The sequence below is a fragment of the Miniopterus schreibersii genome (assembly GCF_964146895.1).
Source record: "Miniopterus schreibersii genome assembly, chromosome: 19".
NCBI lineage: Eukaryota > Metazoa > Chordata > Mammalia > Chiroptera > Miniopteridae > Miniopterus > Miniopterus schreibersii.
The window spans coordinates 17,237,159-17,257,786 of NC_138119.1; the positions used below are offsets into that span (position 1 = coordinate 17,237,159).

General features: G+C 41.4%; 1 protein-coding gene across 3 annotated transcripts in view; it reads left to right on the top strand.

The window, feature by feature from the left end:
- Nucleotides 1–20,628, top strand: part of RABGAP1L (RAB GTPase activating protein 1 like) — a gene marked incomplete at its 5' end in the record, with an annotated part of 365,222 nt that overhangs the window by 268,754 nt on the left and 75,840 nt on the right. For 2 of the 3 annotated variants that reach the window (XM_081121358.1, XM_081121362.1), the window contains one exon: nt 17,039–17,167. In XM_081121358.1, coding sequence (XP_080977484.1) covers nt 17,039–17,167 — 129 coding nt within the window. Of the gene's footprint in view, nt 1–9,658; nt 9,827–17,038; nt 17,168–20,628 lie in introns of those variants that run through there. The other variant, XM_081121361.1, reaches the window with a different exon arrangement.

Sequence of the window (20,628 nt, forward strand, 5' to 3'; positions counted from 1 at the left end):
TGAAATGCGATTGTGAATGGAAGTGGATGGCGCAATGTCTGACACACCACAGGAACACGTGCAATTTTTCTTCTTACCCTCAACCTCAGCACATTTGCACAAGGAATTTGCATTTTCACATTACTATTTATTTAGGTCACCACATTTTCAGCAAATGATTGGAAAGCCATTAGTGGATATTATGTGCGATTCAGTCATTCATCAACTCAGTAATTATTTCCTGAGCTGCTTCTGTGTGTGGTCACTGTATGGGTGCTGGGAACATACTAGTAAGTTAAACAAAGCAACGCCTACCCGTAAGGAACTTAGTGCCCGGTGCATAGATTATCTCCCTAGCAGTGGAATTGTACAACTAGTTATTCAATTGCACCTGGGATAATTAAGAAGAATACCAGCATACTTTGAGAACGTTTCTTCATGGCATTTACATTTCTCCTCCTTTCGCTGATTCATTCCCATATTTCATCTTACCTGTGACTACCAGTGATTTCTAAACCCACCCCTTAGTTCCAGGTTCATATTTCCCATGGCACATCTCCAACAGATGGCCACACATTTCTTGCCAACTCCATCCATCCTTCATCTTTTTCTGTGCCCAGTGCTTTCCCTATTAGTTAGTATATTTACTGCCATCCCAGTTTACCAAGCTAGAAATGTCACAAACATTAATAGCATTAGCAACTGCATAAGATGACTATTTTAAACCTCATTTTCTTAACAAAAAATGAGGCTCAAAGAGGTTACCTTTCCTGAAGTCACACAGCTGCTGGACATGAAATCTAGGTTTTAAATCCAGGTCTTTCTGACATCTCAGCTTTGTTCTTTCCATGACAACTTTTGAAGGATTGTTAAAATTTTGGAAGGAAAAATGATGGAGGAAAACATTCCAGAAAGAGGGAAGGACCTTTTAAAAGGCTCAGAAATAGTAAAGCACCAATATCTCTAATCAGAGACATGCTTATCCCTCCCGTAGAGAATACTCATATTTTATCCATTCTGAAACAGGTATGGGATCAACAAGCACAGTGTATGAATTTACTGCCTCTGATAGGTTTTTAGGACAGAAAGAAGGAAAATACATGCCACCTATCTCTGAGTGCCTTAGCAGGAGAGAGGCCCTAAGCACTGATTTCAGTGTAGCTCATTAATGTCTAAGCCTGCAAGTACTGTGAGCGAGACAGCGTGGGTGGAAGGAGAGCAAACAGGAAAGAGGCCATGTACCCCAACCCCGGGACTGAGGGCTGGTTCCTGCAGGAGATAATATCACAGTTGGATTTTAACAGATTAATAAAAGGTAAGTGAATTAGAGGGAAAGTGCAGTTCAGAAAAAGGAGAAAGCGAGAACAAAGACAGGGAAGTGTGCAGGTAGCTGTTGTGTGCAGGAACGTCACGTAGCTGGAGTGTTGCCAGTGGTAGAGGGCTCAGTGTGTGATACCAAGGGCCGATTCCAAATAGGAAGGGATGGGAAAGGAGATAGTGTGAGACACAGGGGGAAGCTGAATCAGCCCTACTTGGATGACGGGTTGGGGGTAGAGGAGGTCAGAGGAGGACTCTAGGATGACACCAGGTGTCTGCTGGCTTAATTAGGTGCATGAGGGTACCGTTAGCTGGGGTGGGAAAGTAACAGGAGCAGCTGCATTGGGGAAGAAATGGTGACTTTGGATGTGCTGAGATTAAGTTGCATGTGAGGCTGCCTGTGTCCAGTAAGGAGAGATATGTACAGGTTGGGAGTTCTGGAGAGAGAGAAGCTGATCTCATGATTAGTTGTTCAACAGCAATTAACAAAAGGGTATGGAAAGGATCACCGGGGCACAGGTGCTGCTCTTTGAGCATAAATTTTTGCTTTGTTTTTGTCTTTTCTTTTAGAACCCAATACACGTTAGTCCCTTGGTATATTCATAGTGACTTGACTGTGTAAATCCTGTTGTTCCCCTGAACTAACTTGATTAGTCTCTAGGCCTAGCTTATTTCTCTCCACCTCCTTCATTGATTCAGGTAACTCAAATTAGATTTAAAACACTTGTATATCAGATGTGTAAGTATAAAAAAAACTATAGTCACAGTTACCACTTGCTAGCTATGTGATCTTGGGCAAGTCATTTAGCTTTTCTAAACTTAGGTGCCTCCTATGTAAAAAGGGCATAATTGGTTGTTCAGATTAAATGCAGTAATGCATACTCTAAGGGCTTAGCATAGTTCATGGGCCTTACAAACAGTGAATAAATGGTAAATATTATTATTGATACTTTTAGTCACAAATATTTATCAAGAGTTTGCGAGTTGCTTTGTTAAGCGCTGCTTGGAAAAAATATGAGTATGAGCTTGGTAAAGGGGCCCACCAGGCAGGGAAGACCAGTGTTCGCCTGTTCCTGTCATCCTGTTGGACAGCCCATGGCAATACTGAGATATGTAAGTGCTGAACTCATAAGGGAGGTGCAGAGGGAACTGATCCCCTCAAGTGAATGTAGAGGAAAAATCACCCCCACTCTCACTATTTTGCTACTTCTGAAATTCTACTGAATCCATTTGAAACCAAGAGTGAGTGACCAAGGGGCAGACAGGGAAGGGAAATGGTGGCTGTACAGTGTTTTTCCATCTCTATTTCAGAACAGCGACTTGTCTATTCAAAAAAAGGCAGTGTCCCCATCTTGACATTTATTTTGTGGAAACAAATTCACTTGCTAATACATAGGCTAACCCATATAACTCCACTGAAAATTTTATTTTTCACAGAGACAGCTGTTAAACTTCACCTCAAATTCCATGTGGCATGGAGATGCCAGAGATAGCACATTTAATAGAGAACTGGTGACGGACCAGAGGAAGAAAGTAGAGGCAATTTATAACTTATCAAGATGAATATAGCATTCATTATTTTTAACAGCAATGACAACACACACATAAAAATAAAAACTAAAATGCTGATGTAGCTCAAGAGGATCAAGGAGTAGTTTAGAGTCTATATGTCGTAATTCTCCAGGCAGGCTTTTGGGAGCTCCCTCTCAGCTCGAATCTAAGAATCTTTGATTCTTTCTTACCAGGTGGCAGGCACAGGCTCCAGACCAATTCCACGTGGAATGAAGTGGTGGAGCACGGTCTTCCTAATAAGATAGTTTTTTTAATGGCTCCATTCATTGAAAGATAGCAGGTTACAGTGCAGGGGATGCTGGATTCCTCGTTGTGCAGTGGAGCTCTGGGATCTTGGCTTCCTGGCTCTGCCTCAGACAAGTTTTATGATCATGAGCAAGTCACTTATCTGCTGCCTCAGTCCTTTCATCAGTAGGATAAACATGTTATACTGATGTTTTCTAGGGTCTAACAACATCACATTATTTATGATTCTGTTATCATATCTAGAGTATCCTTTTCAGTGTGGGAAGTACTTCTTTGGCAAAAGAGGTGTGTCCTTGGGACACAGAGTAGGATTGTGAACAGTCTAGAATGGTCCAGAAACCAGCTCATGGGAGGCCCAGCTATCTTAGAAAAAAAGGAAATTAAAACTTTCAGATATTTGAATTAACGTAACATAAAATAGAGACTTACTCGGTGTTGTTATTAAATATATAACCCAATCCACTAACTCCAGAAGTTTCACATTTTTGGATTTCCTTAAGTAGTCCTTTTTAAATAATTAAAACAGTCCAGTAATAAGACAGGCAGCCTTTGGAGTTAAATGCCAGTGACGATATGGAAGCAGATGCCCAATGACCAGCTCTCAAAGAGACTGCAGAGCCCTTGCCTGAATGAGGGCCTTGCCCTGGGTTCTGATCACTGGGTAGGGAACAGGCAACGGTGACGCTACCATGACTGTTCGGAATGTTATGATGTTGCTTTTGGTAGAGGAAAGTTCTCTCTTCTATTAAAAAACAAAACAAAACTCCTTTGAGATAGTAATACTTTAACTCTCACAAGAGGTCAGAACATTCCTTAAAAAAACTAGCTAAGTCTATAATATTTTACAGGAATCTTTTTCTTTCTTTGAATGCCTATAGACTTGTTATCTGAAGTATCCACCATGGTGTCAGTTAATCATGCATTTTCTTTTATTTTGACTCTAATTTCTTTGTGTATAAGTCCCAATACAAAATAGTGAGACTCGTTTCCCTGTGATATAATTTGTATGCCCAGTCTCATTACCTTTCATGTTAGCCTTTTCTTCAAGTAGCGTGAGTAACCCCTAGAGCTGGAAGCAGCATCTGGTGGTCTCCCCCCAGCAGCAAGTAGCGCAGCGTCCGGCACCCTCAAGACTTGACTGGCAGGGTGTAGGTCGTGTGGGGTTTTCCAGGACCAAGCTCCCGACACGGCTCACAGTGTCGTCATCTTTATTTGATCTGTTTGTTGGATTGTAGGAACTTGCTAAATTTTTGAGGCTTCTTTTAAAAAGCAGCCTATCAGACAAAAAAGAAATAGCTAGAGAATGAAGGTTTTGCAGTTTTACCTCCTCTAGCTGAGAAAGAGCATGGACCCTTCGCTACCTACAATGAACGTGTCTGAATCTTACCCATGAACTAAAGAGGCGCTTGGTCTCAGGGCATGTCTTATCAGTGTTTGGCTAACACTCTTTCGGATGTTAGCACAGCCGGACCTTCCAGTCTTTCTCAGCCCCAGCGCAAACTAACGGTGCCTCTTACTCTCCTCCCCTGCTCCCCGGCTTCCTGGGCAGGACGAAGGGGATCGCTAGTCACCTGGAACCCGCTCTGCGAGGCACTACGAGAGGCTCCCGTGCTCGCAGCAACTTACTAAATTTTCAGGGCAGCTCGGCTGGGTAGGTGCTATTGCTGCTGACAGAGGCTCGGAGAGTGTTGTACAACTTACCCATGTCATTCAGCTGGAAAACATGACTGAAAGCTGATGCACTAAGCACTGCTCTGCTTCGCACAGAGATAGGTGTAATTCTCACTCTTGGATTTGAGCCCAGGCCATCCAAGGTGAAGCCCACTTCTGTCTGCATCCACTGTGGACAACAGAGACGTGACTGCATCATCACGCACAGTGTGTTCCTCCTTCTGTGTGCCCATCACAGCCCACTTTATCTTGTGTTCTGACGCCTCCCTATAAGCTCCTGCAGGAGGAGTAACCCTTGAAGTAAGGACCTAGTGAGTTTCTTTGCGCTCAGTGTTTTTATTACAGTGCCATAAATTAAGCCACATATGCTTTTATTTACATTGGAAATCTGTTCTTGTCCTGCACATGTTCAGCAGTTGCGACATGGTGGAGAGGCCCAGGAAGAACGCTCAGGCACAGGCTCTGATGGGGACTGCACCACTGTCCCCTGCTCCGCCCTCCAGAGCGAGGTTTCTAGTCTTTAGACCATGGCTTTGGCCTGGTCCTCTTTACTTTCCTCTCACTCTGCCTCATTAGGTGATTCATCCACATTTCCCAGATTGTCTTCAACTTGCTGTTGAACTTCTTTACAGAAATTTTAAAAAATCTCCTTTATGGTAGTGTAAAGAAATGTAATAAATCTTGTATTTTTAGCTGGTAAATTCAGAAGAATTTCTTATCATTAATTTCATTTTTGGACTACTTTATAACTCCAGATTTTATTTCTCAAAACTGTGCTGCATTTATTGCTGAATCTCCTCAGCAATAAATGAATTTATTGGGAGAGTTGAGGAAGGAGGGGGGGAATGCTTACTGAGAGAAGGGCTCTTTTAGGGCTTTGAAAATTTCTAGGATCCATTCTTTTCACCAAGTGAGGTTCTAAGAGAGATATTTTACCTGGTATTTATCAACAGTCTATTCTCAAAGAACAACTTGGAAACAGAACCAGGTTTGAAAAATTTTGGAAATTTTGAAAGCAAGGATGATGCTTTTGTTTGTTTTCTGTGTACAGAGGGTGCAATATTTTCCATAGAGTGATACATGCTAAGGTGAGCGAGGCTTGGGCTGATGTCCCCGTGGGTGCAGAACCGAGTAAGTGGGTCTCTAAGAAGTCTGGTTTGCCTGGAGGTGGAAAGGGAGATGGGAGATGAGGGTATATTTGACACACAGGAGGTGTCCTGTCTTCTGCTGGTTCTGCCTGGAGCACAGGGAGATGAGACAGCTCTCAGCGTCGTCATTTCTGGACAGGGAATGCCTGCCAGCCTTGGTGGGCCTTCTGTACTGCATCTTCCCCTAGTCATTTGGATCTGCTGAGCCCAGGCAGGAGGCCCTGGCATGGCAGGCTTACTCCAGCTTTCACCCCTTTCACCAGCTCTGCATGTTCTGGGTCCATGGGAATGGAGCTGTGGTAGTTCACTGCTGTGGTCCCTCCTTATCTTTATCTCACTCTCTAATAGTGGGTCTGGCATATGAAGCCCCTAGAACCTGCAGCCAGTCCTGGGTCTCAGCAGCTATGTATTCTCCATCCCCCGTGGTGCCAATTCTGCCTCCCTGGCTCAGAATCTTGGTCCAGGAGCCAGTAGGAATTGCCATCTGGGTCTCCCCCCATCTCCTCCTGCTCTTGTTCAGGCTTCTCATTGCCCCAGTGACTTCTGTGGGGCCTGGCGCAGCCCCAGTTACCCAGTCTGATTGGGGTAGGGACTCTCTGGACCCATGCTGTCCTCCCCATGATCACCACTGCTGTCATCCTAGCAGGGGCCACTCAGAGCCCAAGGCTGAGCCTGTACCTTGACCTTCTCAAGGATAATGCATTTTTTAGGGAAAACATGATGGACAGATTAAGAAAACTGAAATACACAGCCACTTACTTGTAGTGTCTTTTACGTAGCATCTTGTTAAATGTATCTATTTTTTTGGTTAATCCTCACTAGAGGATGTTCTTTCCATTGATTTTCAGAGAGAGTGGAAGGGAGGAAGAAGGGGGGAGAGAGAGAGAGAGAGAGAGAGACATTGATGTGAGAGAGACACATCGATTAATAGCCTTCCAGACTGGGGATTGAACCTACAACCCAGGTACATGCCCTTGACCAGGAATTGAACGTGGGACCCTTTAGTGTGCTGGCCCATGCAACATTGGCCAGGGCTAAATGTACCTATTTTAAACATAATTTTGTTTGCTCATAAAAATGTTATATCTTAACTATTAACATTTAGTACATATAGTTTTAACTTCTTTTGTGAGCATCAGAGCCAAACCATACAGTTCCAGAGTCTTTTGATTAGTTTTTACTTCTTTTTACCAGAATCCTTGCTTGGGGCAAGAAATTCTTTGTTTCTGGTTTATATCAGAAAAAATAAATGCCTCTCTGCCAGTGTTCTTTGAGACCAAGTCAGTTGGATGAAAGCATCTCCTCTATCTTTTAAGAAAAGCAATCGGAAAAACATCTTATAAGCAAAGGAGTCAGTGAGTTCTTCCTTCCCTTGCAAGTCAGAATGTCCCCTTGCTCTTCAGTGGGAAGCTTCTATGGCAGTACTTCTCATACTCACGTAGCAGTCGCAGTCTTTTCACACAGAGTTTCTGCGGATCTCTAAGATGCGAACAAGATAAACGTGGAGCTGTTTCCTGTGCATGTACATGTGTGTGTAGGTGTGTGTGCGTGTAGGGGTGTGTGTGTGTGTGTGTGTGTGTGTGTGTGTGTGTGTGTGTGTGTAGGGGTGGGGCATGAAAGGCTCGAACCTCTTCCCTCCTCCTGACAGTCTCCCCCTTTCAGCTGAACCAACCCCTTCTCTCGGTGTAGCCCATCAGACATTTCCTCCAGCACCTAAGGATTTGAAATGTGTACACATACACACACACACACACAAAATAATCTCATGCTTTTGATCATTTTATACTAAAATCTCTACTTAGTTTTTAAAGAAATTGTTTTGGGAAGAAATAAAGGCCTGATAGCCACATATAGATATCTTAAATTTAAGATATTTTGTTGATTAATACTATAAATGTTTAACCAAAAAAAACTTGTTTTTCTGAGGTTTTAGAAAAGGAAGCCAAACAATATTCTGTTAAGGAAGGCAATATTTCCCTTTAACCCAATTCCATAATTAATCTACTTTTCTAACCAATATCACAGAGATAAGCTGATAAATATGTTTCTGTTTTGTTACCTGCAGAGATCTGGAACTTTTATTTGTTAGAGTAGGAAACCAAGACTCAGCAGGAAATTGTTCTGGCTCTCTCAGCCCTGTTACTTTGTACCATACTACAGCTCACCTGGAGAGCTGGTCCGGTTTCATGATACCAGCTACAGGACTGCTGTCCCAAGATTCTAAATACATATTGGTTCATTGTTGGGCTGAAGTTAAGAAACTGTCCCTAAAGGTGATCCTTTCCTTTTGCTCTCATTTGGCTACAACTGATTATTTATACATAGTAAATTTATATAACACTTTAATTCTGAGATTATACACTTTTTAAACTAGGGGCAGTTCCCAGTTATATTATTACTAGGGAAGGATTAATTTGACTAGTGTCTATCAAAACCATGTTTTGGACTCTTAACTGAGTGTCAAGGTCTATGGCTTAAGAAAGTTATTTTCGCTTTGAGAATCTCAACTTCAGTAGTTCCTTAAAGATATACTCTTATTATTATATTGTAGGTTTTTATGTTTTATCATATTGTGTATTTGTAAAAAATTCCCTTTTAATTGTGGCTAGCCTCTCCAGAACGCTGAAATACTGCTGCACCGCCTAGCACTGCAGAAAGTCATTATTATTGCACAAACCCTTCAAGTGGAGGGTGTGTCATTTCTTGGATGCTGGTTCCTTGCTCTTCTGGCCATACTCTATCATTTTGTCCTAGACCTCTCTTCAGTTGAGATTTCAGTAATCTAACAAGGTTCCCACTTTGAATGTGCAGTGTAAAATCAGGCTTTTACCTGTTACCGTCATTAGAAAGCGAGAGTGAATAAAGGTCAGTGTCTTAGCTGGCAGGCTGTCTGATTTTTCTGTGAGCATCACGTGCTAGGAGAAGCTAGTTCATCTGTCTGTGGGTTTAGGATTCAACAGCCTAAGCTGTCAGACAAACACTGATTGAAGGTGGACCGGGAGGGGAAGCGCATCTGTCCAGTGCTCGCCATTGGCTTCTTATTACAGCATTCTCCCCCGAGACACACTCTGCATGCTCATTCACCTGCCTCCTCCGCTTCCCTCCCCTGCCTTGCCTACCCCTTCATTACTGATTCACAGCGAGAGGCAGCAGCAGCAGCAGCAGCAGCGCGGCTTGTCACGCGTGAATCAAGGGTTGCAATGAGCTCATCCCTTTTCTCCTTGCAGCTCACAACTGCCCTGGCTTCCTGGCTGCTGCTGCTGCTGCTCACACACACACAGACAAGCACATAGGCACAGCACACACGCACGGTCTCTCTCTGTCTCTCTCTGTCTCTCTGTCTCTCTCTCTGTCACACACACACACACACACACACACACACACACACACACACACACGACCCTTCTAAGCAGCTTGTACATTTTGACACATGTGTCTGAACCCTCCTACATCGCTCTTGGCCATTTTCTTGCATTCAGTTGCTTCTGCCGTTTTTCACTGAGATCAGTATTTGATTTCATTTTCCGGTCTACTTCGGGGCTCTTGCACTGTGGCTAATTTAGCCAAAATGTTTTTCTGGTGGAGACATTAGCTGACAATTCCCAGCACGGGCTGGCTTGTGCGTGCTCCCGGGGAGACCTAAGCTAGGCTCCCCTCCCGCAGCGCCTCTGACAGTTGTGGATGAGAGATCCAGCTTGCTCATTCTGGAGACCTACTTAGTGCTCATGGAACAAGGGGTGCCCTGCCCAGCCCCAGCTGCTAAGCTCACACCTCCTGTCAAAAAGTCCCAGGACATGCACGACGAGAGGACCAAGCTGGTGAATGAGTATGCGTGTCGCGTGCTGGAACTTCTGGGGATGGGGCATCGTCTGTTTGTGCCTCGGCTTCTGGCGGTGAGACTGTTTTTCATTGAACTTCATTTGGGGGGAATCTGCCACCCTCCGTGATAATTCCTTGTGTCCTGGAGGAGCTCGCGGTCTTCTCTTTCCTTCTTTCTCACTCAACCGAGAAGGAAGTGCCAAGTGGCCACGGCCAGGGGCTCTACCCAGCCTGGTCCCCGCCACTCCTTAAGTGGCTAGGGAAGACATGGTTCTTTTCTCGGAGCCCAGGGCCACGGTAGTGGCATTATCTTTGTGGCAGCCAAAAAAATGGTTTTCTAGCTGGCTCGGCTCAGCCTAAAGCAGAGTACTCAAGAGCTTGATGTAGGCGTTCTTGTTCCTGTGTCTCCAGAGGGTTAAATTTTACAACAGACATTATTGCTACTTATCTAGCTGGCATGTGGCTTGCTTTCTAACCTCCCCATTTGATTGCCAATTTGTTTTTTTGGGGGGGGGTTTGTATAGGGAATTTTACCCCTAAAAATCTTTGGGTCGGAAATTATAGATTTCTCTCCTGGAATGTTCGAACTGTGTATCTATGAAATAGCTTAAAACGGTTGGGTCTGTGCTGTGTATTTGGGAAGCCTGGCTTGCTTGCTTTTTGATTTCCTGAACAAGAAAAAAAAAAATCATCCTTCCTCACTTCCTACCAAGGGTTAAAATTAATACCCACAATCACTGGTGCAGGGTTTCTTTTCAGTGGCTTGAGAACTACACCTAGCAACTGTTCTGTAATGTAATTGGGCTGCAGTAGTCCTGAACTATTATTTGGTAATTGAACAAGAATGATTTAGCTTTGTCTGTTTTATACAGTGGAGTTTAATACCATTCTGACTGTTCCCTCGTTATGGTTCTCTTACATTTGAGTCTTTTCAGAAATACAATATTGACTTGACTGAATTTAACTCTTTTCTCTCATGTATTCCCCTCCAGTAAAGCTCATCTCTGTTAATACTTATCTTTACCACTATTAATTCAATTTTCACATGTTGTATTTGCATACAAATATAATCTCCTGCATAATAACAGACATGTTAGGCAGCCACATACATAAGGGATTTCTCACTCCAAAGAGAGTCTGTTTATCGCTCCAAGATGAAGTTAAATGCAATGACTAACATACAGTTATAGGGAGGAGGGCCGTATTTTTGAGAAATGCCGTTCCTTTGACATTTAAGAAAGAAATAAAGAGAGCTTAATAGATGTTTTAATGCCCAGGTGAGATCATCAATGTCCATTTGGATTTTGTTTCCCTGAATCACATTTTTTTCTTAATACAGGAAAATACTGAAGATTTGTGATTCCATTAGAAAGGGAATTTTTTTAAGTAAAATAAAAATTTTAAGTGCAATAAAAAGTGTGGTATCTCAGGAGCTTTGACACTAAGAAGTGCTAAAATATATCTCAACAAACCTCTGCATTTTTCTGAGGAATCCGTTTCAGCCTAATAATACATTCCCATATTCTTAAAGGCCACTCAATTGTGTCACATGGGCTTGAACTGGTAACTTTTCAGTAACCTGGAGCTGCCTCTTTTTGCCATTTACATTTTCAGTGTTTTGAAGGAAAACAAACTGATAACTAAGAATGTCTCTCATACTCAAATCTGCATTACAGATAAATTTAAGCCTCCTCTAGTTTAAAGCAAATTATCATTGATAAAATCTACAGAGAGTTAGGTTCCCAAGCTTCAGGTGTTGGGGAGGTCATATATATCTGTATGTTGCAGCTGTGCAAAGTTGGCTTGGTTGCCCAGTTAGGCATCTGAGGAAGTAAATTCCTTGGGTTGTTTTGGGCTCTAACATTCACAGTCTAGATCATAGTGCCACATACATTACATGTGAAAAGTATATGCCAAGTTGTCTGTAGGGCCATTTGGAAATCTCTGATGTTGTTATTCAGTGTTGTACTTATAAGATTATTCATAGAATCGGGATACTCTACATATTGGGAAATCACATGCCCTTTTATTAGCAATCTGGCTGTGAGTTGGGCTCAGCTATCCAATGAGTTACTGCTCAAAGTTTAGCACGTGTACCGGTGGAAGTGGAAGTACAGTTGTTCAGCCTTGTCTGATTGGACTGGCTAATGATGTGGGATTGATGGCTGATCTGCATTCGGTGGGCCTACGAGGAATCCTGCCACATGCAATTTTGCGATCTTTCCATTACCAGTCAAGAGGGCCAGCCCTGGAGTTTAGGTCTTTGGTCATGTTTTAAACATGAATGTACAAATATCTAATTTTCTTTAAAGATCCCAGTAGTTTTTTTCGTACAAGACAACTTAACTTCTTAATGAACTGCTCAAGTAAAAGGAGATTAATCCTTTTGTATATTTGAGTGTTGTATATTTGACTTTGATCCTTAGTTATTTATTGCTCCCTGATTCACAGAGGGACTGTCGGCCTGCTAGGGCACCAAGCACATTTGTAGCTTTTGCTTATTGCTCTTTAAAGGGGCACCCAGTAAAGAGTAATTTCCCCTTAATCAGTCATGTTCACAGACTTTATTATAGATAGTACCAAAAGGTGTAAATTCTGGAGGTAGACTCACCAAATAAATGTTTCTTTGGTGAAATTAAAATACCAAAATAAGAGACACAGGTATCTTGGACATCAGCTAAGTAATGGTCCCTTCTTCTAAAGTCTGTACTTCCAAATGATTCTCAGACCTCCAAAAATATTGCTCAACTGAATAGAAATTCTATTAGACACTATCTATAAGAAAAAGCCGTTTGTGGTGAAAACAGTGAAGGTGAGAAAGAGAATCCTGCCTAGATTTTTCCCCAAAATAATTCCCTACAATAATCTAACCTAGAATTTGCTGCGTATCAGAGGCCCTTAAAGAAAGATTTTCATCCAAGAATAGTTAGAGGTTTGGGATAGAAGCACTGAGAGCTAACCCTGAAACGTCAGGACTCTTCCTCTCCACCCACCCTGCCTCCTTTAAAAAGCACTTTAAAATGTGATGCTCTTGCACTGAATTTTTCATCGGGAAGAACACACTCAAAATGGTATCAGCAGTGGCACATAGCCAGAGCCCACACTCCTGTAGGTGTGTGAAATTTGGAGAAAGAGGAAAATCTTTTACTCTCCTTATGTTCAAAATTTCCCTTTCCCCTCTAGATATTTCCCCTGTGGCTGTTATATGACATGGGAAGTTATTATCAGAACGTGATATATTAATTCAGTGTTGGCTGTACTTTCCATACGATACTCCAGGCACTGTGCACAGTGAGTCCGAACGACCCTCGGGCCAGGGAGGGTTGATGAATGCAGGCAGATGCTTCAGTGGTCCCTTCAGTGGCCATGTCAAGGTTTAATTTTGATCAAATTTCTTATGCTGCCAAAGTACATCCTGATTATTTTTGTTTTCGTTTTAATTTGTGGACTTAATGAAAACATTGCTTTTAAGCAAGAAATGAAAGGGCAGAGAATAAAGTATGTCTCCCATTTTACCTCTGTTGCTAATGGTGCAAGGATGGCTCATTGGAGAGAGATTACAGCTCTTAAAAGAAGTTAGAGGCCCAAATATAGAGGTTGCTGTGTAGACTTCTGATGCTGCCCAAATATAAAATTCAATTTTATATCAAAATAAGTCCTAAATCCACTTTCTAATTAGTATTTTATAAATGTTAATTTTTAAAAAAATATTGGGTCTGCTTGAAGTGGAGCCTTTATGAATCCACTGTAGGAAAGCAGTGAGACATGCAGCACTATGAGTTAGCCAGAGTTGGAGTCAGAATGAATGTATTTCATTCTTTGCTGCCTTTATTTGTTGCGTATGTACTTTCTAGAAACAGAGGCGAGAGGATTGGATAAGATGCAATTTCCACACTTTTGTTTACGTGAGCCTCCCTGCTCCATGATTGGCAGAGCTCCCTTCATTTAGGGCTTAAATAAGTTGGGCAAGCGATGCTATCTGACATCATTGACACCAACTGTATCTTAGGAAGGACAGTCACAGGGCACTCTGAGTTCTGATTTCAGCCCCACCAGGTAGGGAGCTCCTTACTGCACCCCCCCTTGAGACCATAGCCTCCTCCAAATAGCATCTCTGTTTACATGGCCATCCCTGCCTGACCAGAGGTCAAATGTCACCGGATATATGATTCCTTATCCTTAATCCCAATCTTTCTGCTTTTGTATGAACTCAGGGGCTGAACTGGAAATTAGGCCTTGGGCAGTATTAGAAAATTAGGTGACCAAGATGCTGCCTGCAGGCAAGAGACTGCTCCCCACCATTTGGAGGCTCTGTTACCAGTAACCAGGTTAGATGCACTGAAAATCAAAGAGGTGTCCTCAGAGGCTTTGAGTAGTGAGGAAAGCTGCAGATCCTGTTTTCCTACAAGCTCCAGAAGTGACTAGTCCTGAATTTTCCCAACAAATATCCCAGAGCTAATCAGCAGAACCAGTATTACAGGTGAAAAGGAAGACTTGCAATGACCCGTCTGGCGTGACTGGTAGCTGGATGCTTTCCTAGTAATTCAGCAGTTGATATTGTAGTCGGAGAGACCCTTTTTGGGGCTGAAGTTGTTTCTAGAACCGCCTTTTCCAAGTAAGTTAAGGTGAGTGGATAGCAACTATATTAGGCTAAATGTTCTCTATACCACTTCCTTACTGTTGTCAGGTCTGTGTATTGATGAGGGAGGAAGGAAATCTGAGATGGACCGAAGCTTATTTTTTCTCTGCCACTGGTAGCCCACCTCTGTTTTCTGATTACTAGTTTGCGACCTAAAGCTGAGCCAACCTAGCCCCCTTGTGAAAATGCCTGCTGTATGAATGAATACATTATTTTATTTTACATTTTTTCTGTTTAAAGCGGAGTGGAGAAAGGGAGAAAAAAAGGTGTGTGTGTGTGTGTATTGTTAAATAAAAAATTTAACTTCTGTCGCTGAAGGTCTTTTTAAAAGAAAGGGTTTCTTGGGCCATTGCTTGCAAGATAAAAAGACCAGGTCTTGCACCAGGTGGGAAAGGCAACATGTCCACTGTCCTGTGTTGACTGGCTTTTCAAAAAAATATATCAAGTAGGTGGGGAGAAGGTGAAGTGGTCCGGTTCTGGGTTGAGCCTAGAGTCCACAGGGAAGAAGAGTCTGTGCCTTGGGATTGGCAGCAGGCCACAGTCCAGGAAGTTCACAGCAGTAAACAGGAAGGGAAGACACACTCAGGAATGTGAGCAGGCTTGTTAGCTGGCCCCCAGCTATTATCAGGTTCATTATTCCTGTCTCTTTCACTCTCCCGCCATTGTCATTTCATTTAGAACATCTTAGCATTTTTCTCCCCTCCCCCTCCCCCCTCTCTTTTTCTGTACACTCCCCCCCCCCCCCCATGGAGAGATATGAAAGTAGAATTTATTTTCATTCAGTCAGTCCATTTTAATTGAGTCTCTCCTATGTTCTGGGTATTACTCTTGTCACCGCGGATACAGTGATGAACAAGACAGACAAGTCCCCTTTCCTTAGGAGGAAAACTGAAGTAGAACTGGAACGTGCCTTGGTGGAACCTGGCTTCATGGGCTGAAGGAAGAGTTTAAGTGCCCAGAAAAGGCCTCACTCAGATCTTGCATTTGCACCAAAATCTAGATCACAAAAAGTTGCTGTCCTTAAGAAGGGCTGGGACGAGAACATCCTGGGCAGAGGGAACAGCAAGGGCATGGCCTTCAGTTTCGTTTGAACCTGGTGTGTACAGAAGCCAGAAAGAAAGCCAGTGTGCCTGAGAGGGACTCGGTCCAAGAAGAGGGCGGGGAGGGCAGATCAGGCAGGTCCTGTGGGCAATGGTGAATATCTGGGGTCTTATTCTGAGTGCAGTAGGAACCCTTGGAGGGCTTTACATGGAAGAGTACATGATCTGGAGGAGTATCATGGGGCTGCTGTAAGGAGAGTAGGCTGTGGGGAGCAAAAGTAGAAACAGGGAGACCAGTTAGGAGGTTACCCGAGAGATAACAATGGCCTGGACCACAGAGGTGATGACAACTCAGACCCTGTCATGAGCAGGAATTTCTCTGACTTCCTTATACTCTTTCAGTGCAGTCTTTATAGTTAATCAACTATACTTCTGAATTTAAATAAAGTAATACTTTGAACTATTGCTTAGTTCTGTGATTTCTAGCCTCCATTCCCCCCCCCCCCCATTTTATTACTGAAGTTTTGAATAATTAAGTACTGACTCTTAAAACATCTAATTTCTTTTTGGCTTACTTCTGTGTTACTGAGTCTGCCAGAATCTGTAAGTTCTATCATGGCGTTTGCCAAAAATCACTTACAGTTGTTTATTAAAATACTTAGTGTCTTTCTTATCATAAAATCTCTCTTGCAGAAAGTACAACAAAATATAAAGAAAAAATACCCACTATGATCCTGTTATCCAGAGAAACATTTTATTTCATTTAGTTTTAGTCTTTTTTTTTTGTACATGTATAACTTATTTCTAAGTGGTTGTTATTTTTAAGGAAATAAACTTTGCAAACAGTAGTTTTCATAAGAAGTTTAGTAATTAAGTGACTTGATTACTTTTCATAGCATTCTTTTTAAAATTTTATTTTTAAATTAAATTTATTGGGGTGATATTGTTTAATAAGATTATATAGGTTTCAAATGTACATTTCTGTGACACATGATCTGTATATTGCAATGTGTGCCCACCACCCAAAGTCAGATATCTTTTTTCACCATATATTTGGTCCCCTTTACCCTTTACTACCCCCATCTCCACCCGCCTTCCCTCTGGCACCCATAGCATTCTTTAAGGTGTGCGATCAATTTCTTATTTTCATCACTTGAGCTGCCGAAAGGCCATCCTCCAATTAGGTGTTTATTATGTAACTCAGATGGGCTCTGATTGCATTGTCTGTGTCTTCAGCCAGCTTTGTAATGATATCTGTAAAATGCCTGTAAAGTTACACATCAGTCCCAAGGTTTAAATTTATTTTTCTGGCATTTTTCTTCTCTCAGAGCTGTACCTTGAGTAGCTTTGCCACGACCCACCATTCAAATTGTGAGGTTATATAAATTAAATATGTTAGCCTGTTGATTAATTCTTATATCGCTTGTAGGATTTATGGTGACTTATTTCAACTTAAAGAGGTTAGAAATCTCTTTCTGAAATTTTAAAGAACAAACCTAGATATTAGCTGTAAAAAGTGCATTCCAGAACATAGAAATTTCTTTTGCAATGCGTGTGTCATGAATGCAGGCTAAAATGTGGTGATAATCTGGGTAATTATTTTGCAGACCTCAAAGGAAGACCTTCTGCAGGCTGATTTTGAAGGGGCTTTAAAGTTCTTCAGAGTTCAGCTTCCAAAGAGATACAGGGCAGAGGAAAATGCAAGAAGATTGATGGAGCAGGCTTGCAATATTAAGGTAAGATGCACGAATTTACATGTCATAAAGGTGGAGCTTGACTGCATAATAACATGGCAAATTATGTAAACCCGGTCCCTGTGTGTTGCTGGGTTTTTACTGTGTTTAAGGTGATGTTGTTGGTGAACTAGTCTCTTCCAGATTTTTTTGTCAGGCTGCTAAGTATATAGTAGCTGTACCTTCTAGTAGGATTTAGAATGAAGGTTGGTAGGTTCAGATGGTAACAATAGAAAGACAAACATTTATTTATAGGTAAGGCTCTAGAATGGGCTGCTGTGATAGTGGTTTCCATGGCAGCAGACCTGGCATTTAGCTTTTACCATCTGTTTTAAGATTATTTAGGACAAAGCAAGAAAAGCCTGCTTAGGCAGTGCTTTCCTTTCTCTATGGGCCTTGGAAAGCTCTGAGTCTTGATCTGCCCATTCGCATCCCACACTTGCCAAATACTGGGGATACATTGCTCCTTATCATATGTCTGATAAAACTAGACACATTGTATAAAATAATTTGAAGTAGAAATCTCTATCCAGAAAGTTTTGGTATCAAGGTGAGAGATCACATTAAAAAAAAGTTGGCACCAATTTACTGATGCTAATTCTTGTACCTTGGGAGCATACTAGGGAATCTTCTTACCTAACCATGACATTAATATGCATTTCTTTTCTGAACAAACAGACAAAGATCCCAGGTCTTATGGACCTTACATTCTCACATAAAATAATAGACAATAAATAACCTTATAAATAAAGAATATATTTAATATGTTAGAAGGTGATAAATAGCTATAAAAGACAGAAAAAGTAGGGGAAATAAGCAAGATGGGGTTCGTGAGGAAGGGGAAAGTTCCTGTTGTTACTAGTCAGAGTAGACCTCACTGAGAAGCTGAAGGAGATGGGCTAGTTATGGAGATGTCTAGGGGAGGAACATGCCAACAGAGGCAACAGCTAGTTTAAAGGCCCTGAGGTTGGCTCGTTCCTGGTGGATTTGAGGAACAGCAAAAAGGCCAGTGTAGTTGGAGTGAGGTGAATGAAAATGAGAGTGATAGGAGAGAAATTTAGAGAGCCTGGAGGGAGCCAGGAAATGTCGACCATTGTGAGGACTTAGGCTTTGCTCTGAGGGAAGTGGGTTTTGACTGTGTTTAAGGTGATGTTGTTGGTGTGGAAGAATGATATGCTCTGCCTGAGGTTTTAGAGGATCACAATGCCCACTGTGTTAAGAACAGACTATGGGAAGGTAGGAGTAGAAATAGGGAGCTCAGACAGGGTTTTGGGGTAATCCTGCTTAGGAATGATGATAGACTGAATGAGGGTGATAATAGTGGGATGGAAGAGGGGTAGAGATGGAGGTGGTTGGAACTTGGGTTGTATTTTTAAAGAGAACCAACAGGGATTCATGATATATTAATCGCAAGTATAAGAGGAAGAGAGGAGTTGAGAGGATTCCACAACTTTTGGACTGAGCAATTAAAAGATAAGTTGCCATCAACTTATTATGTTCATTACTTAAAATGTACTTTGACATAGGTTGCATTTAAGCACCTTACCTACTGTAACACTTTTTTGGTGTAACACTTCTGTATTGAATTTTAACTTATCTTAAAGTAAATTCTAAATGTTAAAAGGTACAATTCAATACTGAAAGTAAGTAACTGATATATATATAGTCTTTCAAATGAACTCTGTATTCAAAGAGATCATTTTCCAAAGATATAAAGAAAGGTAGACCTTTGAAGTCTCCATGCTGAAATGCAAACTTTTAGCACTTTCTGGCCTGATTGTTTTCTTTGGCTGGGCCACAGCTATCTGCAGCCTTTAGCTTGCATTCTGGCGGTAGTGGTGGCTTTGGCAGATTTCTGTGGGTGGTAAGTTTGATGTGTATTGTTCAGTGGCTGATTGTTCCAGAGCTGTCAGAGAACGGTATTAGAAACGGGGGCAATGGTATAGGAATCTATTACAATAAGACATTTATTTCTAAGAATAAAAGAGTAGAGAGTTAAGAGGTACAAGTAAGGTGGAAAGTTAAATGTTTTCAAGGGAAATCTTGTAGTATTGGAAAAATCATTGAGAATAAAAAAACCAGAAAACTGTCCAAAAATATGAAACTTACAGAGAAAGACTTTCCCAGTGTATTTTATGAAGTTCAGTTTCTCAGAGGATAGAGGTAACTAACAATTGTCAAGCCAGAAACATGGGATCTGAGGGATGCAGAAACACAGAATGTTAGAAGACAACCCAAAATATGATCTGAATGGATTGTTCCTGGAATGAAAGGGTTAGGTGCAACCAGAGTGATTTATTTGGCCACAAATGGATATACATAAATATTTTTTAAAGTAATAATAGGGTTGTTATTTTGTTTAGTTTTGCATTATCTCAGGAGAGTGACTTTTTCTTAGATATTTAAAACAGTTCCCCCAAAACACCATTTTTTAAAAATTAAGATAGAATTGACATGACATTATGTTAGTTAGTTTCATATGTACAACATAATGATTCAATATTTTTATATATTGTAAAATGATCATCACAGTAAGTCCAGTTAAAATCTGTTACCATACATAATTACTTTTTTTGTGTATGTGTGGTGAAAACTTTCATGATCCACTATCTTAGCTACATGTAAATATGCAATACAGTATTATTAGCTATTGTCACCATGACTTATCCATTAAGTACATACATACACACACATACACCTGAAGAGATGCTTGCCCTTACAATACATGATGCACTCTGATGTTTTCTCTTTTACTGTATTGCATTCTATTTCATTTTTTAAACTCCTCGCCTCCCCCCAGGAAAAATTCCCAAACCCAAAAGCTAGTCACAACCTTCTAAATGGATTTCACAATGACTTGCAGTTTTAAAAAAACTCTAAGGCCTACCCCCCTGTTGCCACTTCCTCCCCCTACCCTATTCCAATCTGATGCAGCCTGTGAGAGGGTGTGGAGGGTGAGATGCCACACTGAGTAATGGAAGTGGGGGTGTGGTAAGGATGTGAGTCATCAGGCCCTCATTACAGCGGTGTATGCTGGCAACTGGAAATTTTAGGAAATGATGGATTTACAGGTCAAGGCTGTGTTAGACAAAGCCTTTATGGACACAGGTGACAGCAGGTATGGGACAGGCAAAAATGTTGAATTCACAATTTCTAATCTATGGACTGTTTTACATTAAAGATAAAATTTCTGTCAAAGAAATAAAAAATTTTTTTTGTATTTTAATTATTTTCAAAGTTAGTATTTATATATGGTAGTATTTTCTTTGAATGGACATGTTCTCATTTAATTACCCAACAAAATTAATCACTTGCTCTAACTTTAAGGAACTAGGTGATCAGTGATTGCAGTGAATGGACTGGTTTTAAAATAGATGTAATAGTTGCAGGTAAAAATTAAATTGTTAGCTCTGTATGTGACTTATTTCTGAGTATACCAATAGGATGTATTATTAAACCATGAT